The 27815-nt window shown below is 40.4% G+C and overlaps 1 protein-coding gene across 1 annotated transcript in view; it reads right to left on the reverse strand.

The window, feature by feature from the left end:
• CASZ1 (castor zinc finger 1) overlaps positions 1-27815 on the reverse strand; it is a 51899-nt gene that overhangs the window by 16096 nt on the left and 7988 nt on the right. The window contains exons 2-6 of the mRNA XM_018559032.1: positions 7208-7726; positions 2289-3135; positions 1720-1782; positions 859-949; positions 464-628 (exon numbers count right to left, since the gene is read on the reverse strand). Of these exons, the coding sequence (XP_018414534.1) occupies positions 464-628; positions 859-949; positions 1720-1782; positions 2289-3135; positions 7208-7726 (1685 nt within the window). The remainder of the gene's footprint in view (positions 1-463; positions 629-858; positions 950-1719; positions 1783-2288; positions 3136-7207; positions 7727-27815) is intronic.

Here is a 27815-nt window from a genome sequence, read left to right on the forward strand (position 1 = left end):
GGGGGGGGGGTATTAAATGCATCATTTCACTGTATTAAGAAAGGATACAGTACATATAGAACATGCAGGTCTTGCTTTCAGATCCACATTTGACTTGCAATGCTCGAGAACACTTCTGTACCTAGTGATTCTAAAGCTGGCCATACACTAGTAGATTTCCGAAGAACTTTCGTACGAAAGATCTTCCCTCTCGATAATGCCATCAGACACTTGACAAATGTCGCTTGTAATTTTCGTTTTGATTCTAACGTTCAATGTTGGAATGAATGGAGTTTCCCGAACGAAAACCACATTCACTGTTAGAATTTTGTTCCTTTAAGAAAAAAAAAAAATCCATCCTGCTCCTTCGAGTTTTTTTTTCGTCACTACAGTCAAAATTGATCATCGATTTGACCCCATCAACTAATAGAAAGTCGAAAGAAAGATCTTTCATACGAAAGTTCTTATATACCAAAAGACTCACCTGCATGCAGTGGTAGTGTGTGCTTTTCCCATTTAGATGGCAGCCATGATAATAAACACTGCAATCATCTAATGGACTGAAACGCATGAAGCCGTGCTGCAGAGAATTGTCGCGTTTCTTGTGCATGTTGTAATGGCGGATCACATCTTGCTTACTGGTGAATCTCTAAAAATTAAATTATAAAGGAAGTTTGGATTATACAATATTTAGTGTGTCTTGGGATATTAAATGAAGGTTGATGTATAAAAATGACTCGACTTTTGGCAGCCGGTCTGACCTCCGTTTTTCATTTTCTCTATTTATTAAAAGTAATGTACTATTTGGTTGCTATGAGCAACAAATGAACTTTTACTCTTGGTCCAGTTAAAATTTAGGTGCATAGTATTAAAGCTTACCTGGTAGTTACACTCCGGGTCCAGACAGTGGTAGTGTTCCCGGTACTGATATGCACAGTGAATGTGACCGCAGTGTTGGCTTCCTGAAAATCTGTAAGGAGAGTCATACAGATGTATATCATGACCTAAAACCATTTAGGTTCCTATAAAGGAACTTCTGGCAATAATTGCTAAATCTGTAATTTTATTTTCTTGGGGTAACTATCACTGGAATTTTACATTAAAATGATTATTTCTGTCAATTCTATGTCAGTAGCTCACAGATTTGTATCTATTGTAATCATCAATCCCATACCAGATGAGTGATGCACCCTCTGTCTCTAAGATGTCCAAGTGACATTTTCCCGGGACCCCAAACAGTTTACTAATGTTTTGAAACCTCAAAAAACATGGGGTTCATGCCAAAATCCAACAGATTAAATGGTAATTCCATAACGACTAAAAAAATGAATTCTGGGACCAATTAAGGGGTGGCAATTAAAGATCTACATACCCCTGTATTAGGTAATACAACCTTATGGCATTAGATAGAAATGTATCCCTTGCATGGCCAGCAGTTTGAACTATCTAGAACAGCAAAAGATGACACATGGAACAGGGTGAACAATGCTAACAGAGGTCAATATTGTTCATCCTGTTCCAGGGGCAATCTACTGCAGTCACACAAGCAAAGGCCAAACCACATCAGCAACACTCATCTGTCTGCAGTCAGAGCATACTTCCCAAATACAAGTGGCTTCTTAATTGGTTGCATCTCCATGAAAATAGGTTAGTATTGTTATTAGAGAAATATTTGAACATAGACGTAAGGCGACTCAGCCTACAGATGGAAATAATCTGACATACCAACCACACTCCTACCTGGCAATATATTTCTGGTAAATATTTACATCTTCTGGGGGCTTGTCTGGGGGTAGTCCATTCCTGGTGAGAAAGACAGGGCAGAGCTGGTTAGAGTCCATTCAGCTCCCTATCCAGCTCCATCTCATGCCATGCTCCCGGATCTGGATATTAGTATCTCACATTCAAAAGCAACTATCCCGCATTAATACAAAAAATATAAGCCCTCCCACCAATCCTCGCATTATATTGTTCTCATCCACACAACCTTACACAAGCTCTATTTATCACGTACCCAGATAAGTTCCCATTTTCATACAAATTTTCTACATTTCCCAACAACCAAATCCTCAAATATCTCACACACATTCTTTATCTCCTGCAGTTTTGCATCATTCACTGAGCTCCCCCAATAAGTATAACAATACAAAAACGTTTTTATAGATAGTATTTAGGTGATCTATATATTATGATTACACATTTACGTTTACTAATAGATTTATGTATAAAAATCGCTATAAAAATCAGCCGTATATAAAGGGTACCCATATTAGCCCAGTTTGAGTGTAGCCAAATGGCAAAGTACTTACTTCACGGTGGAGACTGTTCCTGTAGTGATGGAGTCTGTCTTAGAGAAGGTTGATTTCAGATATTCTGGAGTGTTGAAAGGCAACGCTACTGGTTGCTCAGATGCAAGCACAGGGGTGGAGGGAGTGCTTGTGATAGGAGCAGGGGGCATACTTGGGACAACCGCAGCGGCTTTCAAGGGCGTATGCTTTTGAATATTTCGTACATCGTACTTGGAAGGCCGCCCGACTTTCCCTGTTTTAAAAGCTATAGAGCCTCCCATGTCCTGGTTTCCTTCTCCTGGTTTAAAAAGGTGAAGATACTTGACATTCTCCAGGTCATATTTGGAGGGTTTCTTGTATGTGTTTCCATTTTGTGGTCTCAAAGACTCTCCTGTTTTTAGCTTCTGGATAAAAAAGTCATATTTGGAAGCTCGAGACATAAGGCCTTGCATATGAGAGCTGCCAGCCGTGGATAGAGGCAAGACAGTTGTTTTCGGTTCTTGCAGAATTACTGCCTCATGTACTGGGGCTCTGGTAACCAGTGGCTGCGGTGATGGCTGAAGAGTCGTTGAACTATCTTTGCTCTGTATGGGCTTGGAATTCAGTTCTTCAGCCTTCACAACTTGGGCAGGCCAGGACAGATTCTCTCCGGCTTTCAGTTTCCGAATATACTCCTCATACTTGGAGAATCTAGCTCGCTTACTGAGGGGGTCTTCAGCAGAGGTGGTCTCTGAGGTAGCAGCATTGATCTTCTCAAAGCTAATTTTCTTTGCAAGCTCATCCCTTACATTAGGTTGGGTGTAGCCAAACATCCCAAGGAACTCGCTCATAGTGTTGGCTGCATAATCTCGCAATGAGGAAGTTTCTCCTGTGAGTGGAGAAGAGAAATGTTCAGTATCACAGAGCGCACAGCTTGTTCTGTCTTTTTCTACACACGATTCTGGCTCTCTTACAAGGTTTTATGACTTTAGATTAATTCGTAAAAAAAAAAGTAATTAATACTAGAGTAAAATAAAAAGGAGTTCATCAATGGCAAGAAAATCAATTTCCTGAATGTTCTCAGCAATGGCTTTTCAGTACATTAAACAAAGTTTTCATATGTCTCTGCTCTCCTGCCTTGGCCTAATATGTACAAAAGTCATTCTGCTGGAAATGGAGCCAAGTCTTCCCTGTCAGGATGCATGCAGAAGCTGGAAATTAGTGAATGTCTAATTTTAAAAAAATATATATATTTTTTTTTATGTGAATAGACCTTTCAGGTTTATTTCTTATTTTATCTTTTTAAAAAAAAAAGCCCAACTGATATTTATACCACAAAATATTGAGCAGAAAATTAATCCCAATACATTTCTAAAATTGTGGATTTTGAGCCACACATGTAAAGGCAGTACGCTGAATGTTCAGACAATGATCCAAAAAATGAATGAGGAACTCCTTTTAAACAAGACATTATAAAAATAAAAATAAAGTAAACCTTCACACTGCACGGATGGTAATGAATGTTGTTGATCTGACAAATGAAACCTAAGTTTGCCCAGCCCAATCATTATGTGCTGTTCTATCGCCTGGAATGTTACGTCATACATGCAGGCTGCTAGTTGTCATATGTTAGTTCACTACTGTGAGAAAATACTACTACAGGTAATTGTAAACAAATTATATTTTTAACAGTAATGTGAAGTTGTACGCATGCCTCGCATGAAACACTATATTTGTATATTTTGGTGTTATTGAAATTTAGGGGCAAGAAAATAAATTCATGCCTCATCACTTGGAGGGTGGCCATTTTGTGTTTAATACTACAGATAATTAAATGATTCTTGCAGCAATCTAACTATAGGTTACACTCGATGGACTTGTGTCTTTTTTCAACCTGACTAACTATGTAACACAATACCCTAATTCATAATTCTGATGTAAACTGAAATTTTGTTTGCTGAGGGTTTGTGCACTGTACACATCATCAGTGAGCAGGACAAGGGACCCATTAGCCAGGTTAAACACACAGCACCATGGGGCTGATCTATAAGAAAGGCAATAATGAAGTATGGGCAATCAAAAGCAAAATCTGACTGATTTTAATGCACAAGCCCCAATGTTCATAATCTAACCAATCTCCATGAATATGCTTATTAATGGCATACATACAAAACATTGGAGATTCTGCAATTAAAACCAATCATTTCTTTCTTTATGTTGTGTTTGTGAAGCTAGAACGTTCTGTTGCCAAATAGGTTTTTGGATGTAAGGATAAACATAAAAGTGTAGGCAACCGGCTTAACCCAAAGCTGAAATACATAAACTGTATGTGAACTGTTCAGCCATCTCAGAAGATGTGTCAGGATGGAGCTGCTGGAGAAAATGGACAATCTCTTCATTAGAGGTTCCGTTTTAAAACTGCATTGCACGGTGCTGTCAGTCTAACGTGGTTCAGTTACATGAAGGTATTTAGGGACAAGGGGAGCATAGTGTACATATTTCAGCTCATGGCTAGCGGTGTGCATGGAGTTCTACTTTATTTTTATTTTTTTTGTATTATATTTCTTTATTGTTTCTATATATAACATACAGACATATAAACATGTAAACATCCTGTTAAAAGACTCTCCCAAGGAGAAATCCAATCAAAAACAGAAGAGAAAGATATTCATAACTTCTTCCTAAAACAGCCACCATAAATTTCCCTTCCCATTGGTATTAAAACCATTCTTCCCCCCCTAGGGGTCTCAACTAAAAAAAAAGAAGCAAGGAATAAGACAGCCCAAAATCCCTCCAATTACTAAACCACCCAAAAAAACAAATAAGATGAATTGAAAAGAAGAAAAAAAAGGAAAGGAAAAAAAGTCACAGTCTCATCTCCTCATTCTACTTTATTTGTTGCCATCTTCCTTGTGTGGCCGTTTGAGGTACTCGTTACTTGAGTATAAAATAAAATACTATCTTTCTGTTGTTTCAGCGTTGCTTGTGTTAAATCACGCTTTGGGCATTACAATACGGAAAGTTATATTTGACCAAAAATGGTGTTTGTAACACATATCCCTCAGCATTGGCTGCAGAAAAGGAGAAGATGCCTTTAGCTGGAGTAGCACAATATCAGTGAGCTTATTAGTGAAAGGAGAACCAGAGCTGGAAACAGATTTCTACAAGCACCTTCCCCCTTCCCAAATCAAAAACAATGGTTTTGGTTTAAAATGTGTTGACCATTGATTTGAGAAATGAGTAACATGGAGGAATGTGAAGGAGTCAATAAAACTGGATGTAGAACATGTGCTGTCTGTGATGTTCTTGGTCACTTGTCATTGTATTATAATACACATAGGGAGACATTTGTTAACTCCGTGGCACGGCCAGGCCAAGCAATGCTGAACAGGAGACAATTTGAAACAGAATTGAGACAGATTTAAGAGAATTAAACAGTTTCATTCATAAATTTCTACCTCGGCAGCTCTCAAGTAGCACCGCGACAGAATAAAACCTGCCCCGACCACTTCTTAATTGTGCGTCTGTTTTGAGTGGAAACCCATCTCGTCTCCAGTGATAAATCTGTGTCAGACCTGTGCAAATCTGTCACAGATGACTGCCCAGTATTACAGGCACAGGGGTCCCAAATACACATAAAAACTGTCGCATAGAATCTGATGACAGACAACCTGATTTGCTTCTACAGTTGTGGCTAATGTGCTTGATAAATGTCCCCCAGAGTGTTTATGACCATTGTAGATAGGTGCTTTCTTTGTACATAGTTAAAGTACGTTTGTTTGGGTTTATTATGTTGTTGTTCAGGACGCTGGGCACATTACATTAAATGTTTGTGGTTTGAAAGCAATTAAGAACGACAGTGCTTTTCTCTGTCCTCACACACGGTAGGGAAGGCTCCCTCCCCCCCAGTGTCCCTTGGTTAGATGCTAAGGGACACAGGCATAGAGATATAAATAGCACTTTCTGACTATATTTGGAAAGAAAACACTAAAGGAGGAGGAATCATTTTTGATCTGGGATCCCACAAGAAGTGGTCGTGTGTACTGTACGCCAGCAATTGTGAATCTCTGTAACAGTGCACACGATGAGCCGAGTCACCTTGTCCCATAGAGGGAAATGCTTTCCTATGGGCGTCTGTTGAAGGTCACACATCTTCCCATTGATCTCACAATGTTTGTTAATTACTTTGTCACTGATGTGGTGAAGGATAATTAAACAGCTCTGTTTATATCTTCATGCATAATTATGAGCCTAGCACTGCCACTCGCAGCGAACCAGCAGACAGCCAAGCCAACCGTCTGACCGCCTAAACACTCAGAGACAGAGACTGCAGGCTGGCTGCTGTCTGTGTGACTGTCATGGCAAACATACAAGTACATGGAGAAGGAGCAATAGTAGGGCTACAATGGCATTTTTGATAGAATGAAAGCTATATTCTATCCAAATGTATGAATTATGGGCTACTGTTTAATTAGTGCTAGCCCCTATGAAAATCAAGACAGCAATGAATGTATAGAGATAAAAATAAAACAAAATATTGTATCAGTACTCATTAACTTCTTCTGTAAGCCTACTGGCAAATTTGCCCCATAATTCTTTCCAGTCTTCTTATTCCTATTCACGTCTGATAATACTGTAACAATACAAAAGATGTTTGGAGAAAGTGAGTGAGTTGCAGATGTATTGCTCGCGTAGACTATCCTGGTGATACCTGGAAGTAAGAAAGCAGCTCCTTCTGTGTACATGAATACAGCGTGTACACATGGTATTACGTGATGCATGCAAATTTAGAAAAAGGTTCTATAGCACATAAAAGGGAAGGAGGAATGTGCTGTGTAACAATAACTATAGTTGCGTAGTACATATACATAGTTAAAACATTTTTCCTGTTTGTTCAAACAAGTCGGAAACATAAATGCTTGGAGCTTTATTTGGTTTTTAGGATTGATAGTATAACTCACCGGAAGGTGCCCCTGAGGCAATTTTTGCAGGTGCCTCTGGTTCCTTGGGGACTGTCTTTTCAGGCTCTTTCTCACCCAAGAACCTGCTGGTTTGGGAGACCTTTGATTCCTCAGTGTTGTCTTCTTCATCACTGCACCCCTTGGGTTGTACCATGTAGACACCTTCGGGCGGAAGCTCAGCCAGACCTATTCTCTTATAGTCTTTATTCGTCTTTTCGAGGGGTTCATCTGTGTACTCCCCATTGACCCATTTCTCTATGACCTCCCTACGGCGCTTGTCTTCCTCTGCTCGCTGATCAGAAGTGAGGCTGTCAGTGATATCTGCTTCTCGTTTCTGTTCTCCTTCTCTTTCACTGCTCTCCAGTGGCCCAGGTTCAGCATCTCCTAGATCTGATCCGTGTTCTGATACAACCTGCCGGCTTAGTTTGGCACAGATAGCATTTAGTTTCAGGCCGCCTTTGCGTTTGGCAGCCATCTTCGGCTTTCCTGAGGCTGTGTCAGTGCAAACACTTCTTTCAGCTGCAGAAAGAGAACAGAAGGGGGAAAAAAACAGAAATGTATCAATATTTTACTTTGACTTTTCATAAAGGTGACATGCCAAATGCAGACCACTGATTGATAACAAAAAACAGACCAAATACTGTGTGCGTGTTCAACTGGTATGGGGAAAGATTAGCTGACCTGAATTTGTTCTCTCTGGAGAAAAGGCGATTAAGGGGGGACATGATCACTATGTATAAATACATAGATGGTCCATATAGTGAGCTTGGTGCAAAATTATTCACTTTAAGATCACTGCAAAGGACAAGGGGGCACTCTGTGTCTGGAATAAAAGAGGTTCAACTTAGGCATACGGAAAGGATTCTTCACAGTAAGAGCTGTGAAAATGTGGAAGAGACTACCTCAGGAACTAGTTCTTGCTAGCTCAGTCTGGATGGATTCCTAAATACACAGAATATTACTATATAAAAACAATTTACACATTAAAAGAACAGATTGTTGATCCAGGGAATATCCAATTGCCTTATGGGATCAGGAAGAATGTTTCCTCTGATGGAGCAAATTGAACCGTGCTTTACAGGGACTTTTTGCCCTACTTTGGATCAACTGTGAGCATAGGGTTCTGTTTATGGAGGTATATATTCTCTATAAGTTGAACTCGATGGACTTTCTTTGACCTGACTAACTATGTTACTATGTTATTCATTTAGTGCACTAGTAACAGTTGAATGTGGAGAAAAAAAAGCAACTCTTACATTGAGTTGGACGGTACTGGGAAGGCACACTGTTCCCCGTACTGGTAAGGCACACTGTTGTCAATGGGCTAATAAATTAGTGTGTTTCAAGTAGATGGTAGATTTGTATCAGTGGATTAAATTATCTCAAAAAAGTTTTTTTTTCTTGTTTTTATCACTCACTTATCAATGTACTGCTCAGATCCCCTACACCAGGGGTCTCAAACCTCCGGCCCTCCAGCTGTGGTGGAACTACAAATCCCATGAGGTATTGCAAGATGCTCACAGCCACAGGCATGACTCCCGAAGAGAGATGCATCATGGGATTTGTAGTTTCACCACAGCTGGAGGGCCGGAGGTTTGAGACCCCTGCCCTACACTGTTCCCAAAAGCTATAATCTACGCTGACAGCTCAAACACACAAGAAGCTAGGCATGTTGACAACCAGCCAGCACAGCTACTGAGCATCCCAAAGTCAACATGTAGCCAAACTGTGGACATTTAATATTGTATTTTCTTAACAAGCAATAAATGGGATGAAAAGTAAACCCTTACTGATCTATGTAGCTGTAGGCACTGTGGGGAAATTATTTTCAAAGTTTACAGCAGAAGCAGTGAAGTTCTTCTCTTACTGTCTCAACTCACCCTATCCCCCCTTCCCAACAGTGACTTGGCAGGCTTCCAGTCTTCTAATCTCTAATGTAAAATACAGAGCGGGTGTTCTGGGGGATGAGCAGAGAGACGTAATCTGCTAAGAGAATTACTTCAGTGACTTCACTGTGTCCGCTGTGAATTTGAGAATAAATTGTTCCACAGTACCTGCAGCTAGAAAGGCCAGTGATGGCTTGTTTTTGTTTACTGCTCATTTAATGCTTGTTAAGAATATGCAAGTACCGAATTGTCCATAATCAGACCCTGAGTTTGCTTTAAGCTCTAATGGGTTTTGTAGTATGAGTGGGGTGTACATATACGTTCGGACATTTGTCTATAAGTAAACTGCTATGGGCAACTTGAGTATAGGATAGATATCAATGGATAGCGCTTAAACCACTTGTAAGCATTCAATAGAGCTTCAACTAAATACAATTTACAGATTCCGCACCAGAAAATGATTGGTTATGTACTGAGGCAAAGAACAGGAAAAAGTACATTATGTTCTTACTTTTTTTTTTTTTACTGGATTGCTCAACAAAGATATTGGTCTTGCCAGCACATTTTTCTCTAATAATCCACTTAAAGGAGAGCCCATGCAAAAAGTGTGTGATGGGAAAAGTAAGCTCCTGTCCACTGGCTTGAAAAGTCCCAATACTATGTATTTCCAGGGCATGTTTTCCTTCGGAGACTTACTGTATCTACGCACATAGGAAGTTTACAGCACCAAGGCAGAGGGAGCGAGAGAATATCAGGACTGAACAGAAATGATACGGCGATTTACTTTTTTTTAAATTTCCAGTGTTTGTTTTGCTGTTTTCCATTGGATTGTATTATTATTATTATTGGTGGTATTTTATAAATATTGGATCATAAAGAATAGTTGGCGCCAAGATTTTCTACCACAGTCCACAAGTAGTTAACTGGCTCCTCCTGCTATCTACTGGTAAAACGAGCCTAGCTTGTTCTTCCATCGTTAAAATAAACATCCCTCGTTATTTAATTTAGCCCAAACAAAAATTCTTTTATTTCACATCAATATAAGGAAGACATTCATAAAATCGGCCTGTCAAACTGAACTTTTTCATCTTTTTCCCCCAGCACAAACTTACCAACCGGTCTATTTACACACACAACTTCCTCTTAAAACAATGCCAGAGCAATTTAATTGACTCATGGTTGGCCTTCCTAAAGGAGCACAAAGGAAGGATATGTTATAAGACCGCTCCATTAGGATTTCTTTCACAGCTGTTGTCTTATTCCACGCACTACTCACACTACTGTCTATAGAACTGACAATCAGACACAACCATGGTGGACTTGAGGGAGTTTTGTGTCTCCATTTGGGTTGCATGTCTATGGGTGATGACCCTTTTCAGTATGTATTCCATTTTAAATGCTGTTTACAAAGGATTTCTGAGGCTTTTGGTTGTCTGTCTTTCAATGATACTGCAACACTCATTTAGAGTCTTTATATAATGATTATATTAAATTAACCTATTTCCATAAAATCACAGAATATTGGTAGAACTAAAGGTTTTTCTCTTTGGACTCTTACTTTATATAGATGTTTGGGGACTGCGGTGTCCTAAGTGCCCAAGGCCTGTGTACAAGAAGCACAGCAATAAATACCCTACTTTATATTAGTTTACTTACATGATAACTATATGTTTATATATTTCATTTGTATGTTAAAATAATTCTGTTCTTATGTAACTAATAAAATGATATGTGACATCTGCTCAGTTCATTGGGCTAAAAACAATGTGAGTATTTGTGTGTGTGTGCAAGTTACAGCGCGCTCTGCCATACAGTTTATCAATAAAACAGATTATTGCTCTTAGTCCAGGAAGTGACCTTGGACGTAGCTGCCCATTGCTGCCGACCTTGGGAATTTCTAGATCAGAAAGCGGATTCAGTCATTGATTCTAGGGGAATTCACTGCAATGAAGTTTTTATTTGATATTTTTTTTTCCTTGTATTGTTGGATTATTTTTCTTTTAGTGGCACAGTCAAGTTAGTAGACTGCTGACAAGAAGTAAAATGACCTGCACAATCGCCTTGCAATAATGGAATCAGACAAACTTGCCAAGCGGTGCACTCAAATAATATTCACTAAGGGTTTTTTTTTATATATATATCTATATATGTATATATACATATATAGATATATATATGGTCACAGAAAAAGTTCCTTCTACAAGCCTCTCCAGAATCGTTCATTATATGCATGTTATAAAATGTTATTCTGGGGCCCATATTTATGATAAGGTGGTAACTAAACGCAGTATATGCTTATATATTTGTACCTTTTAACACAGGAATGTTTTATTAGAGAACATCAAGAGCTCACCATAGATCAGTTCACAATCTTGCAAAAAATATACCACCGAGGCTAACTTATAAAGACTGAAGGAGACTTATAAAGACTGTGCGGCCTATAACGACATGACAGTATCCATCTCTGTTCTAGGTCAGGTTACTTATATTGAACAACACTTACACCTTCCTCTTCTGTAACTCATACAAAATTGTCTTGCTGGGAAAGTTCCTTTTTAACTTTTATAAGATAACACAAGACGGACAAGGACAGATTTTTTTTGCATGGAAATTAATTTTACCATTGTAAAATACATAATTTTCCACCAAAAATATAATTTTTATCATTTGCCTAATATGTAATAAATGCTTAATTTCTGCATTTTGCTGATTGGAATTCTTTATAAAAATCCTCTGCTGTCCAGAAATGGTATAATTTGGCTTATTACTGTATGTTTTCTTCTTGTGGTAGCAAATCGAGCACTTGCACTATTCAGATAAAGGCAGTATAAAAGTGCAGGCACTTGCCTTTTGAGCCACCAGTGTCCTTCGCTGGCCTTTCTCTAACATCTGACCTCTTGTTATGTCTCACCCGTAATTGTGTGCCACTTGAAAATCAGCGACAAGGTCTCATCGTGTGGCTTATCCTTTTAAATGATGGGGCATCTGTTTCCAACTCTGTCATCCACGAAGCTTGTTAGTACCAAATCCCCCAAATAGCCAGATGAAATATTAATCCTGTGTATTTTCATTAGATAAACTTAATTACTCGCATCTGATAAACTGATTGTCTCTGCAGTGCAGACGATTCACCCATAAACATCAACACTTGTATCCCTGGCACGAACTGGAACCTGTCACCTCTATCAGACAGTGCCAGGGTGACCCCAGGGGACGCAAGATGCCATTTCAAACATCCTTGTGTACATGCAGATATCCAAATACGTTTCCACACTGCTACTGTGTCCGGTGTAATGCACACAAGCAGGTAATAATACATCCATGCACAGGCAATGATATCAACTCATATCTATAATGGAATAAACATTTTGGCTTTGTTTCCTAAGAGCTTCACCAGTGATAAATACATATCATTTAAAATCTATACCTGTGTAAATAGCTCATTTCACACGGACAATGTATACTTCACGTAGATGTACTCTTCATTTGCCATTATTTGTACATGCAGTCAAGATAAATTCTCAATTACACATGCAGTTGCAGTAAGCAAAGCGTTAACTGCAATTGTTAAATGGTACAGCAGATTGCCCCAATAAATAATTTACTGATATTTATAAATATTCAAATCAGCAGGCATCAGAAATTGAAAGGGAGGTGACATTAATTCCAGCGCTCTCCAAATTCATTTGAGAATCGTTTCTCATTTCAAACAAATATTAAATCTTTGGCGGCAGTCCTGAAAAAATCCTCAGTGCTCTGCGGTAACTCCCACAATGCATCATGGCGCATCTTGGGCTGTCACCGTGTAATGTATGGATGTAACATATATTGTATTTATATACTTGTCTGAAAGCAGACACAACGTACATTACATCTGTAGTACACTGAGACGAGCACCTCCTCCTAAACTGTAGAGTTTGGTGTTGTAATAGCTGTAATGGCTTCATCATGGTCTCTTGTAATAAAATCAGCTACTGTGCCATCTGCTTTAGCTGTGGTTATGTGCCCTATGGATGATACTTGTTCTATAACAATGGTGTGTTGGTTCTCCGAATGGCATTGTGTCCTCTTGATCTATTTCCTTGTCCCTTTGCTTGCCTTCTCTTGATCTGCTGGTCGTCCCATCCCTTCTCTCCCAGTCTTGAGAAATGAGCCCCCTCCCTAGTGATATCTGTAAATCATGGCGTGCAAGGAAGGGGGGGTAAGACCTGGCATCCCTGCTGAATTATAGGTTTTCTAATGCAGGGCCGGCTGTCAGCTCCCTGCACTCTGCTTTATAGCTCTGTCTGTGCGTCTGTGAACTCCCTGGTAGGAAATAAAGTTACCCCTTGGCGAGACTTCTAAACATTTCATTCAGAGTGAACGCTGCTTTAGAAAAATGAGCACATATTTCTTCCTAAGGATGTATCCCCTTCTTTGGACCAAGTTTTCACAATGTAAGAAGAGCGGAGGCTTAGTACATGCGATTCCATGTACAGGAATGAGCGAAGCATGAACTTCTCTTCATAGTGGGATGATTATATCGTGAAAACTGGCTCAGAAATTTGTACCTTTACCGTCACATATTCTTTGAAGTTCATAAAGAGTGTCATATATGTCAAAGACGCTCGTTAGAAATATGTCTCCCATGCATTCAGCAAATGGCGCAACTTGGCTCAAACAGAATTTTTTCTGCGACACAATACTAACATGTGCAACACAATTTTGAGGTCTTATTTGCCTCCACTTTTCTTATCACTGATATGGCGGTACTTCCTAATGAATTTGTTGCAGCCATAGCGCCATAATGTCAAATATTGCACATGTTAACTAACAGAGTTTTATGCGCGTGTCGGAAATAGTAAGAAAATGGTCACATGACTTTGATGAATTGGGTGCAGCACTGTCTAATATGATAGGAAAATGTTGCAAATGCTAAATTGCCCCCAATATCTCTGCTGCACATATAAAAGTAAATGAAGATGAAACAGTAGGGGGGGGGGGGGGGGGAAGCAATGTTGGAATGTGCATCTGACAAAGTCCAAAAAAAATTACGCAACAGTTCTATAGCACATACTACTTGAAGAACCAATTTTATCTTTTTATCTTTCCTAATCTGGTGTGATATCAGGTTCATGTTGGAGGACAGGTTCACAGTTTTGGGAAAACGTTTGCATGCTAATCTTCGGCTTATATATAATTCTAAGGTTCTTCTGACCCCTTCTTGTGGTCACCATGGGGACACAAGGATTGCCACCTTCCTGCAGATGTTTTTGTCTTCAGACTTCCTCTGTGGAAATAGGTGTATTCTATGGTGAAGATGCCATGGCTGATAGTATTTACCTTAGAGGTGTGTTAACTTACCTTAGAGGTGTGTTAATGTAATCTAGGTGAAACCAGTGCTCCCCAAATCTTTGTCTGGCAAGATGTATTTGGGTGACAGCAGTGTCACAGGATTTTTAGTGTTGGGCAAAGTGTTTGCTTAGTGCTCAATGCAATGGTGATCGCAGTATCTGGCAGGCAGTGGTGCTGCAGAACTCTCAATGGGTAACGCAACTAAATCCATGGCGGAAGTTTAAAGGGCTGAACTCAGTGCCGTGGCGTCCAAGCTCTGAATAACGACACTTATGTAAACCATATGTTGGTAGTCACTTATATAGAATGTACTCGTAAGTTGAAGGCCATAATGACATTTTTATTACTTTTAAAACATTTGAATAGGAATGTCTCTAAAGGCTGATAAACGCCTTTCTCTTGAAGAACCCAGAAATACTTGTTTCTTGTCTCTTACATTTTCAAGGAATAAGCGAGTCTCTTCCCCATATCTTACATGAATGAGTGCCATAGGTACATACCTAAGTGTACATGTAGGTACCTAGTACCATTAATTAAATTTTTTCTTAATAAGCCTTTCAAAAGAGCCGTTGTCAACTGTCCAACAAACACTGATGGTTCAGCTGAACATCAACTGAAAGCCAAGCACAAAAATTACAAAACTCAATGCAGTAGTAATCGTCACATTTATTGTCAGAGTCCACCATGACCAATATGCCAAATCTTAAAAAGAGCTGAAATTAGCATCCACCAGCCCATTGTCCAGAGGCTTCAGTTCTCCTTCATGAAGTCCCTTGCAAAAGATTTACCTTTTACACAACCCCTAAGAGAACCATATATTATCTCTTACCACCCCCTAAAAAGAGTCACTGTAACCCATTCATTATCCACCTCACTATTGACAACCTCTTCTTCTCCAGCCAGCACATTGCCCCCAGCTTTCCCCACAATGGAAGAGAAAATAATCAATCCAGTGCATGCATTTTTTCTCTATAAACTCGATTTCTCTCTCCTCCTGAAAACAAGTGAGCTGTAAATACTGTTTAACCTCTCCCCCTCCCCTCAGCTCTATAAAAACACAAATATGCCATAACTCAGCCCTTCCAGCCCTGGCGTCTCCGCCATGCCCTGCTGCAGGCCTCACTGGAAGGTCAAAACAAACGACTTTCCGATTCACTGCTCCTGAAATAATTTTGTGTATTAAAACCTGAATCTGCACTTTCTGGACCGAAAGGCCCTCTTAATTATTGCAGCCGTCCTTGGGACGGACAGTGATCCTTCACGAAGAAAATTGTTTTCTTTTCCACATTATCAGTTGCCATGGAGACCTCATCTCTCGGATTATTTGAATTTCATTATATCTATTGATTTGGGAGCATTTCATCTTTTTTATTGTTTTTCTGTCAATTTTCAAAACGAATAACCATCTAATTTGCGTCAGTGCTGATTATGTTTGTTCCTCAATAGAGGTCGGCAGCTGCACCGTGCACACAAATCAATGTACAGCCAGCTCAGCGCTGCCTGCCTGCCTGCTAGGGCATCTCACTAACACAACCGCTCCACAACTGCTGTACACACAGCTCTGTACTTTTCTATACACACAACAGCCTGTACATCATTTTCACAGCTGCTGTACAAGCAAGTGACACATATTTTTGTTGGTATATAATACAATAAGCATACATTCATCTGCGTGCAGTCATTCCAATGTGCTTGCTAATATCAACAATAATAATAATACGTCTTTCTTTACTTTGCATTAAAAAGATCACATTGAGGTGCATGCACATAAAAGTAATAGAGCTCAAAACAAGTTCTGTTTCCTAAAGTAGATGTGAATCCCAAACGAATGGCATTTAGTGGGCTAAAGCTCTGTGTGCCATAAACTGCCTTTTTTCTTTTTAATGGGTATCCCCTTTTTTCCTCCTTTATCTACATGCACTCGCTCCATGAACTGTGATGTCTCAGGGCTGGTTTCCCAATGGTGAAAACAATGTAGTGTACCTATGAAATGTGTGTCAGCATGGCCACTTGTAGTTTCCATTGGGAGTGTGCAATAAGGTGACAATGAAGGAGCAAAACTGCGAGACTGGGACAGAGCGTTGTCACCCTATAGCAGAAAGTGCCTGAACAAGGACCCTCATGGCAGGAACACTAAGTGGGTTGGATGACACTGGCCAGATCCCAGGTCGATAAGTCTTCGAGGGACAGCGCTGGGGATAAGGGGAGTACTGCTACGAAAGCTATTTTTTCTAATGCAAAAAGTGGAAAGCAGATAACAAAAAACTTACTAGAGGTCATTTCAAAGCTTGCGAGAGATTTTAGTGATTACATAAACTTTTGTTGTCAAACAGCTGAAATAAAAATAGGTAAACTAGTTCCCTGGATAACATTTCTCTGATTCTACCTCATTATGATGCCAGTAGGTGACAGTCTGTAGTTTTCTCTATTACCTTTCTGCTGACAGCCTGGTCATTTTATTATAAAATCATCTTTATCCCGCTGGTGAGGTCCCCCCAGTACTTTCCCTTCCTGTCAGTCCACATAGAAGGTGATTCAATGTAGCATTTGCAACAATTTTCAGCATTAATGCTGTTTTGGAAAGTCCTGTGCCAAAATCATCAAAGCTGTGTCATTTGTTCTAGAGCTGTTACCAACATGGGCGACCAATCCAGGTATTAGCTACACTTTTACATTATGACTCGCTGGCTGCAACAATTTATAAAGAAATACCGCCATTTTGGAGATCGGGAAAGTGGCAGTAAATAAGTAATCTATTTTATCCTTGAGTAATTTGTGTTGTGAGAGAAGTTTTCTTCACTCCTGACAAAAATGATTCCCAGATGAAATACTTACTAGCAACTAATTACGCTCGGCAGCACATTATCTTTGGTTGCTAGGATGCGGTAGGTACAGTGTTTTTGGTTCCTCGGATATTTCGGACGCATAGCACCACAACAACCAACATTTCTGTGTGGCCCAGGGGCTGAGCATGCACTGGGATGTCATTGTGGCCTCAGCGCTGGCCCCCACCATGCCACAAATTAATCTAACTGTTTCCATATCTGCATATTATTAATCTATAATGTATTTTCAATGAGTACACATTTTGAGATTATTGTCAAGTTTATTTAGGTTTGTTCACATCCTATATGCTTTACTGTCCCATGTTTTAAAGTGGGAATTTATTTGTAGATTTTCGGTCTAGTGGCAATTTAGGCCCATGCCACACTACCTTGTGTCACTGGGAACCGAATCACTGAAGGATCACTCGCCTGCTCATACAATGTCACTCCCTTAATGGCTGAATGAAGGAGGCATCATTCCAGTGCTGCTACCTCTCATGAGTGAGATTCTGCAGCGTTTTGACCGATGAGCAAAAGACGCTATAGTAGCCATTGAGTGCTCACTTTACCTAACCTGTTGCTGGGCAATTGCTGCCAGGGATAGGATTGCTTATCTTACCTATCCCTTGCTAAGTGACGGCTGAGATAACAATATGAGCTGCCTAGTACCTAGTTATTATTTTCAATAAGTCTACGCTGACTAATAGACTTGCAGCACGTGAGAATTACACCGTGCTGCACAAGTAGGCAAACATAACCAATATATGTCATAAAAAGTTATAGTTGCTCTCATATATACGGAATTACTATCTGAACAGCTAAACTCGTTTTTTCAGAACATTAAAGGAAGCTTGTAGTGGAACAATTGCCATTGCGGAACTCTTCTGAAAAGTCTAGTTGCCTGGCTGTCATGTCCATCCAGTGGTTTTCACAGTTTTAGTCACTGACCCAGAGCTGGCATGCAGATGTAAAGTTTTTACTTTACTCCAACTTCACTTTGTGCGTGCCTCTTCCGGGCAAGTGACTTTACAAAATATCAAAGCTGGAGACAGCAAGATTACAAGTAGGGATGTTCAGATACCAAGTAACATACTCAGTACAAGTACAGATACTTTTCCAGCTCCAAGACTAGACTAGAGAAAAATACAAAGTTAGGAGGCCGCTGTCATTTGTAAGGAGCAAACGGAGCTCCCGGGATTTGAGCATTCCTGTTTTAATGTATGATTTTTTTATAAATAGATATAAGGTATGCACCGATACAATTTTTTCAAGTACAAGAACTGATACTCGTCCAAGTCCTCACAGATACAAGTACTGATACTTCCCCAAGTACAAGTACTGATACTTCCCCAAGTACTTACAAGTACGAGTACTGATACATTTTTGTTATTGTCATATGACAATTCTTCTAAAACAATACAGACTAATGATTTCAGGACAGTGGTGGAGCGCCAGAGCCCGGTCCCAGCTGCAACCCTGGTAGTTCTAATGAAAATGCCAAGTATCGGCACTGGTATCTGAACATCTCTAATACAAGTTTTCAGGAGTTGGTCAGTAATGGCAGCCTCTGTGCGTCTCTCAGGACAGGTTTTCCTTTAACGGACCCAGTGGGAAATTGATCAAAATCTGGAGCTGTTGCCCATGACATCACTGATTATAATTCCCTACAATTAGGAAAAAAAAACATATTTTCTGTTTTGCACCAGGTTTGCCTAGATCTGCTTGTATATCTTGTACAATTCAACTCAGTAAATCTGATTTAAATAGCCGTCTCTAAAGATCACAAATCTACCATGTGACCCAAAGAGCTTGCTATTCAATATTTCCAAATATTGCAGAACCTTACAGTTCATTACAAGGCTTTTAAAGTTCTACTGCCATATACGTGAAGAAGATTGGTACTCGAGGTCCAGATAAATGCACATTTTAAAATTTACAGTCTTTAAAAAAAATTTGCCGGTCAAAATTGAAGTTTTCTCTGATAGCTGAACAGTAAAAAGAGTGTCTGGGGAGCCCCGGCCACCTCTCCGATACACACATTTTAGGCCTCCCCAAACAAGTTAATAGAACATCTCACACTGGCTGTCCCATAAAATTGCCAAACAAACCTAATACTCTGTTGTTTTTTTTTTTTTAAATAATTTATGCAATTTTAAGCATTTGTGTATAAATTTTTTAATAAGCCACCCTGGAGCAAAATGGCCATTAGCAGCCCGTGCGCTGCTGTCCAATCATCTCAGACCAGGATCACTCGCAAAGCACTCTTGCTTTTTATGACAAGATAAAATGCTTTTAAAGCAATTTACACGAATATGGAAATTTCTTTGCTTTTTTTTTTATAGATGCTTTCCTTGGCCCCGGGGGACAGATGTGTACATTCTTAAGTGTTTGTGTGTGTAGATGTGTGCATATGGAGAAATTTGTGTGCGTCTGTAGCATAGTTTTTATTTGATGAAGACATAACTCTTCTGCTATGTATGAAAGATATACTCCTGCCTCTACAAGAACTACTTCCTGCCCATGAATCAGTAGTACCTGTATATGAATACAGGTGAGTATAGTATCCACCTGTCACCTATTAGGATATACCTAAAGTCCTGTCTTCTCTAACCACAAATATATAGAAAAGGTAAAATTTGAAGGTTTAATTATAGGATTTCTGGTGTTTTTGTAATGAGTTGTGCACCTGAGAACTCCTACTAGGCTGCAGAAAAGTCTACAAATCTGTGGAATATAGTGCTGAGCTCTGGGTGTTCCCGTGTGTCTGAACAGCTTCACATGGATGGGGCTCTATGCAGCCGTCTGCTTCACAGCACTGATCATTTAACTGTCGCAATTCTTGTTTTCTGTAACTATCCCTAAAATAACAGGTTTTCCTCCTAAACAAACATTCCCACGTTGGAGAAAAGACTGCGATTTAAGCGGGTCCCTCCGAGTGCTCTGTTTGCACAGATCTCTTCACTAGAGGTCCCTTCCTGACGAAGTGACTTATTAAAGTTTAAACAGTAATTAACAGAACAATAAAAATAAAGGGATGTTTGGGGAGCTGTAGCACACACTGGGTTTTTGGCAGCGCCAGCATTTTCCAGTGCCCTGTGCTGGCAGGGAAAGACTGTAGCAGAGCCAGAGAATCAAATCCTAGAATGAGAGGACGGATGAAGCTGCTGTGTTGGGAACCAGGGACACTGAGGTCATGACACACGCAGCCACCCAAATGTGTGTGGCAAGTGCCTTCGCTTGTGTGTAGGAAGAAATGACGAATAACAACAAGGCAATAATTATTTATACCGAATGTTATATAAAGAGTTGCACATTGTACATAGCTACAATATAACTTCAGTTCAGCAAAATCACTTACAGTGTTATATGGAAGAAAAAAATATTACAAATGTTACTAAATGCATTGTAATGAGCAGTGGCAAAAACATATATGTCCAGTGATGGCCTATGTAAAATAAAGCATGTGAATAACTTTGCAAGAAGCCGGCAAGCTGCAGAAGTGGGTTATTCTGTTTTACTTATTGCCAGATAAAGTGAGAATTTGGGAAACACATGTATCCTTTTCAGCACTTCCTGTACAGTAAGAGAGTAACAGTGGTTTTATGTTTAGCTCTAAAGAAGAAAGTCATAGATACCCGGGGGAAGGAAAAGACGAAGGGGCACTCATCTTTGTTCTTTATCTTGTGGCTTGGCTAAAAGGTACACTGCAAAGTGAAAGGATATACATGTAGTGTGCCTATGTCAGGGAGATATTTCATAATCATTATGAACACATATTATCTATATCAACTCCATTCAACTGCTCTACTCCTGCACAGGCTTAGGCTATTGTCAACCATCTGGGATAGGAATTACAGTCACCTTCCTAATCCTATATATACTAAACCCTAAAGCTGGTTACAAGGGATGTAGGAGGCGGGTGGTGAATACTGGTGAAAAATCTACGATTCAGCAAAGTCGAGCACAACAATCCACTGACACAAATGCACAAAGCTTCAATACACAAATGTGAGACACTGCAGAACAAGCAACACAATTGCTCAGGTTACACACAGGCTTAGCCAGACACATACACAGTCACACCGAGATGCACACAGAGACACAAAGTCCCTTCTCCAGCGAGAGGCTGTCAGGTAAATTAGATCTGAAAGCTGACAATTTCTGACCATATTTCCTTGATTATTTCAAACAAATGCACACCAGCCGCTGTAAGGAGATTAAAGTGACATAAACGTCCCGGGTGGGAGGAGGGAGGGCAGGTAATTCAACAAAATTAGAAATGGTTGAGCTCCATTAGCCTAAATTCTTCATTTCCATACAGAACTCGTCCATGCAGTTCACACTTGTACATGTTCTTTGACGATGGGAGGCCTGAACGAGCGGAGGTCTGGGGGATTAGACTCCCAGGAGGCATGAGTGAGTGAGAGGCCAGAAGATAGCACTCTCAGGGGCATCGAGTGAACTAGAAGTGGAAGACTTAAATTCCTCTAAGGCTTTTCTGAGCAGATTACCGGGCAATCATTAAGGTGGAGAAACTTGTCATAGATATAGGGACTGGGATCCTGAACCTAGGCGGTCTCATGCACTGGTTTTCCTAGGAGGTTTGATGGAGTTGGGTGATGGTCTTATTTTTTAAAAGATTTTGGTTAGTTGTGCTGGGTGACCTCACCCCGGACAGACAGGATGAGTGGAGTAAGCTCTCGCTCTCTAACAGAATATAGTGAACTGAGTGTGTAATTCTCATGGGAAGCCTTTGAGAGTCAGGAGGTGAAACCATTCTCCTCAGAGTCGTGAGTCAGCTGAGTGTTGTGAAATTGCTCTCCAAGGAGGCAAGATGAGCTCTGGTTTTGGACATTACACTCCTGGGAGGCTGGACTAAGCTTATTGTGGTTGGGATAAAGCACTTGGAGGCGGACTCTTAAGCAAGTTGGGAACATAGATGTTATACTGTCGAAAAGCATAAACTTGGGCCTGAAAGAGGAAGGGGCCCCGGACAACGCACTACTGGGAGGCTAGAATGAGTCAGAAGTATCGAGGATATAACACCTAGGAGACCTAACCCACTCTAGAACCAAGACATTACAGAGTTGGCGGGTCAATTGAAACGAGCACTGGATTTATGTTGGCCACTTTGTACCGAAAATCTGACATGTTTATTTCAAGTAAGATTTATCAACTTGCTGAAAAAAAGCAGCATTGTAAACCCCTCTTGCTGACAGCAGAGAAGATGCATGGTAAAAGAGGTCCGAACCCCAGCAAACGCGCCCTACAGAGCACAGGCCGATAATGTGGATTGACAAATAAGAGTTTGTTATTTTTTCTGTCATCGCCTGGATGAAGCTGTTCATTTCTATCAACATTACATGCTGCCTAACCAAAAACAGAACTGCTCGTGTGTCTATGTACTATTGCATGACAAACATTGTTGAGATACAAATTGGCTTACAGAATACACATCAAAATTCACTACTGACAAGATTTGTGTTTTGTTTTCCCATTTGGAATCACGGAATGCTTTCTATAGTGATTTGTTTCTGAGGTAACATACAACACATTCATTAATTTTCCAGGGAAATCACTTATAAGCTGAAAAACGAGTGAAAGACCTAAAGCAGGGGAGGGGACCTCCGGCCCTTCAGCTGTGGTGAAACTACAAATCCCATGAGGCAATGCAAGATGCTCACAGCCACAGACATGACTCCCAGAGACAGATGCATCATGTGATGTGTAGTTTCACCACAGCTGGAGGGCAGAAGGTTCCCCACCACGACCTAAAGCAATGGCAAAGTGCGTGTATCAGCCACAGTTTCTGTTTACACCCAGATTGACCGTTACCAGTACCATTTTACCTCCCATCTCTTGGGGGAGAGACACTATAAAATTGATCACTCTGGTGGCTACCTTACAATAAGCAAAAGGTGTATTGGCAGAACTTCTGTTTCTTAGTTTTGAATAGCATAGGAAAGGGTTTAAACCCCTTCAAGTTTTATTTTGCTGTCTGTATCCTGTTGGAGAGATTTCCCTTCACTTCCTGCCATTGAAACGCAACAGGAATTAAAAGAAAATCTCATAGCAACAGGTATCCCCTTTAGAAGATTTGCCCTCACCTTTTTTTCTGACAACTATAACATTTTGGATTCCCCCATCATTTTCTGTCTGTGTGACGATGGTCACCTGGACAAAAGCAGAGCGACTCTCTCCAGCAGAAATCTTCCCACACACAACACTAACAAAAAGTGTTGTCTATACATACGCTTTAAAGACTTATTCACACTGAAGTGTTGGGGTAGCATGCGTATTGGATGGCACACTAACTCACACCAAGCCTGCACACAGCGACCATGTGTTCTAGCACACTACAAGGCACATAAGTGAACCATCTGTGTGCTTTGTTGCAGGTCTGGTAAACCTGCGTTGTGCTGTGTCGGTTGCCCATTCAAAGTGAAAATATTTCCTTACAGCAATGCACGTTAACAAGAAAAACAACTGACATTCACACACCCGTGATTAGGGACCAGGCCTAGGAATGGATGGGACGTGCAGCATGCACAATGAGTGCCGAATGTGGCCAGAAGGTTTGCTGCAAAGGTTGTACAGCGCTGGGCAGGGCCACATATACAGAAGCTGTTAGGATTGGGGATGAAGGTGAGTATTTTACCACCTGGACTTCACTGAGGGGAACTGGGGGAAAGTTAAAGGGCAACATTACTGAAAGTGAAGTTGTCCTTTGAGGTGCAATTCCACTGTAAAGATTTCAGGGAGATAACTGAAGGTACAAATTACTCTCCCTGGCTGCATTCATAGGCTGAGGTGCTTTGAATTCTGGTTCCCCACAAATCTCCCCATTCCAACACTGGTGCAGCACTGCAGCATAGTCAGATCCGGAGATGTCTAGGGATTTCTATAGAGTGGAACGTAGTGTGGGGAAGCTACATTCTCAAGCTGCTTGCATGCAGCAAGGGTGAGGCGTATCATTTAAACCTTCAAGTTACCTTATCAAAATCTTTAAAACAAAGCTTCACCAAGTTCTCCTTTAAAAAGTTCAAATTTTCTGCTAAAAGTATTAAAACAGAATTCCAGGCACAGAGATTTTTGTACGTTTTGATGTGTAAACCCGTTACCTGTCCTTATTTGTAATACATTGTCAGATCACTGAATCGCTCTTTCTGAAGGATGGTACAGCCCATGCACTTCCTGCCCCCATTCCAGATATGAGAGCTGCAGGTCTCATAAAGTTCAGAGATGATCCAGAAATGTATTACAGGTGAGGACAGGTAACCTTTGTTTACACATCAAAACTAAGAATAAACCTTTGGGGCGGGAGTTAGGGTTGAACTGTGTGTCATTTCCACTGGGATCCATGTAGGCATTGGACCTGTAACATGATAACGGGGTGATAGTTTTCACTGGATGTCTTTACATTATACCACATTTTCATCCATCACTGTAATGCTTACCTGGGTTTAGTTTTTGATGTGCCCTTCACATTTTACTTGCTTGCTCTTCCATATTTCATGGGGGTATTTCATATACAGATTTGTAGATTCTCCTTCTAGTGGCTATCTGTATGTCAGACAACTGCAGTTAGCACCCTTGCTAAATGACTACGTAAGATACAAAACAATGATACTTAAGAGTCTGTGTACAGTCAGTCTGGGTGGAGGAATACATAATACATTGTGACAGCAAAGCACAATCATCATGTACTTCTAAACAGGAAACAAAGTGTGTCTTATAGGCGTAGTATACTTAAAACTATAATCAGAAACTGGTTAAAAACAAAATCAGTAATACACTGACATGACTATTTATATTCAAAGGAGATGTGTAGGCTGCCATTGCAGAGCACGCTCCTTCCAGCCCATCCTGGCTGCCTGTCTATCATGTGCATCTAATTGCTGACCTATGGCCAGTTCTAACTTCTCTTTATGAATGCTTGTTTCAGGCATAGGTATTTTAGCAATAGACAGTAAGGCACAATCACTGTGTAGCACTACTCAACAAAAAAATGCAGCATGTATATGTAATGAGGAAGCATAGCTCCCCCTCCATTTACATGTAAAATTATAAACAGAAGCAGGTTTACAGCGCACATTGGTGTGTGTGTATATATCTATATATATCTATATATATATATATATATATATACACACACACACATATACACACACACACACTATATATACACTGAGTGGCCAGATTATTAATATATCTATATATATATCTCATATAAAGAAAATATCCTCTCATATCCTTTGTCATCTCCTCCCATATTCACCTCCAGGACTTCTCTAGAGTCTCTCTCATCCTCTGGAACTCTTTACCCCAGCCTGTCCGTCTATCTCCCACCTTGACTGCCTTTAGGCGATCCCTTAAGACTCATCACTTTCGGGAAGCCTATCCCACCTCAACCTAACCACTGAACCATCACATTCTCAAACAATTCATCCCCACACAGCTCCCTCATGTATCACTGGCCCCTCCCTTTTAGATTGTAAGCTCTCAGGGGCAGGGCCCTCCTTACCATCTTGTCTTGAATTGTAATGTCTTCCTTATATTGTAAAGCGCTGCGCAAACTGTTGTCGCTATATAAATCCTGTATAATAATAATGTGAGCTCGTGGCCGCAGCTGTCACAAGACTTTTCAAAGCAGATTTAGCTGAAAAATATTTCTTCTGAAGCCAAATTTCAAGATCAGCACGAAGGAAAACAAATCTTTGCACAAAAAAAGAATATGGTTTGGCCATAGAGCGTGATATTGAACCAACATACAATTCTAAACATGTCTCACATAAAACGAGGGTCTGAAGAGCAAAACTCATAGTGCAGCTTGCTGGAACAAATCTTTGGTTGAAGAAGTCAGCAGAAGTATTAACCAGCCGAGATGCTGAAACAAAACTTCACAGCTCGGAGGTTGTTATGATCCGAGTTACCTGAGTTATGAAGCCATGTGTGTGTCCTCCAGAGAAGGAGGGAAAAGACTTTCTGCTTTATTGAAGACTGCTCAGCTACTAGCAGGGAATTGCACTGGATGGAAGGTCCTCCTCTCTCTCTATGGACAGCTTTAACATGAAGACACCAGGCCTGATACTTGAAAACCACACAAAAAAAGTCACATTTCTTGTTGCCCATAGCAACCAATCAGCTGGGGAACATGACATTGTACCTTTAAAACATTTTTAATTCCTTAGGACTGCTCTAAGCCATAGGTGCATGCGTACTGTGTAAGGTGCCTGAACACTGGGTCTTCAGATCTGTCTGTCAGAAATGAAGTCCCCAACATGCAGCTGGAGAAGAGGACCGGACAGGCGATCACACGATCACAACAAATATAAACTGCTCCCATTTATGTATTTAAAACAGCAGAGAAAAGCGGGAATCAGGAGATACCTTCCAGTAAGCGATGTATTATGATCACAACTTGTCTACTCTGGTTTACTTTATTGTATGACACCACTGGGACTGTTTAGATCACACAATCATGTGTACCAGTATAGGTAAACGTAAGAAAAGAGATCATGCAGAAAGGAAAAGGATTTTTCATCGGATCAACTGCTTCCATGAACGGCAGTAATTTATTGAAACTTTTTCATGGGGTTGGATTTAAAGGGAAACTGTCAGAGCAGAAAGTCAAAACCCCTGTATTGTGAGCAGAAAGTCAGAACCCCTGTATTGTGAGCAGAAAGTCAGAACCCCTATATTGTGAGCAGAAAGTCAGAACGCCTGTATTGTGAGCAGAAAGTTAGAACCCCTGTATAGCGAGCAGAAAGTCAGAACCCCTGTATTGTTAGCAGAAAGTCAGAACGCCTGTATTGTGAGCAGAAAGTCAGAACCCCTGTATAGCGAGCAGAAAGTCAGAACCCCTGTATAGCGAGCAGAAAGTCAGAACCCCTGTATAGCGAGCAGAAAGTCATGACCCCGGTATTGTGAGCAGAAAGTCAGAACCCCTGTATAGGGAGCAGAAAGTCAGAACCCCTGTATAGCGAGCAGAAAGTCATGACTCCGGTATTGTGAGCAGAAAGTCAGAACCCCTGTATAGCGAGCAGAAAGTCAGAACCCCTGTATTGTTAGCAGAAAGTCAGAACGCCTGTATTGTGAGCAGAAAGTCAGAACCCCTGTATAGCGAGCAGAAAGTCAGAACCCCTGACTTGCATACTTCTGGGTCGCTGACTCATACAGCATTAAAGTCAAAGGATCAGTATGATTGGCGACTTTTTTTTTTTTGTCACAAGGAATTTTGGTATCCCACACATATCTCTCGCATGTCAGGTTCCCCTTAAGAAAGCGAACCTTGAACGAAGAATGTAATATGAGTTCTGTTGGAATCATACCCGTCTCGGGAATGCACAGCGGATTGGTGTACTCAGTCTCCTGCACAATGTACAGAATAAGACAGGTTCACTTTAGTATGTAACAGTGAGGCAAATGCCCATATGTATAGAACCATTCACCTCAACAATCATTGGATTCAGGCATCAGGGAGCGCCCAGTGATGCTCATACAGTATGTATGATGCTTTATTCTGTATGAATGATAACAGGCACTTTTTAAAATCTAATATAT

This window comes from Nanorana parkeri, unplaced genomic scaffold (assembly GCF_000935625.1).
Source record: "Nanorana parkeri isolate BGI_ZX_2015 unplaced genomic scaffold, ASM93562v1 scaffold376, whole genome shotgun sequence".
Lineage (NCBI taxonomy): Eukaryota > Metazoa > Chordata > Amphibia > Anura > Dicroglossidae > Nanorana > Nanorana parkeri.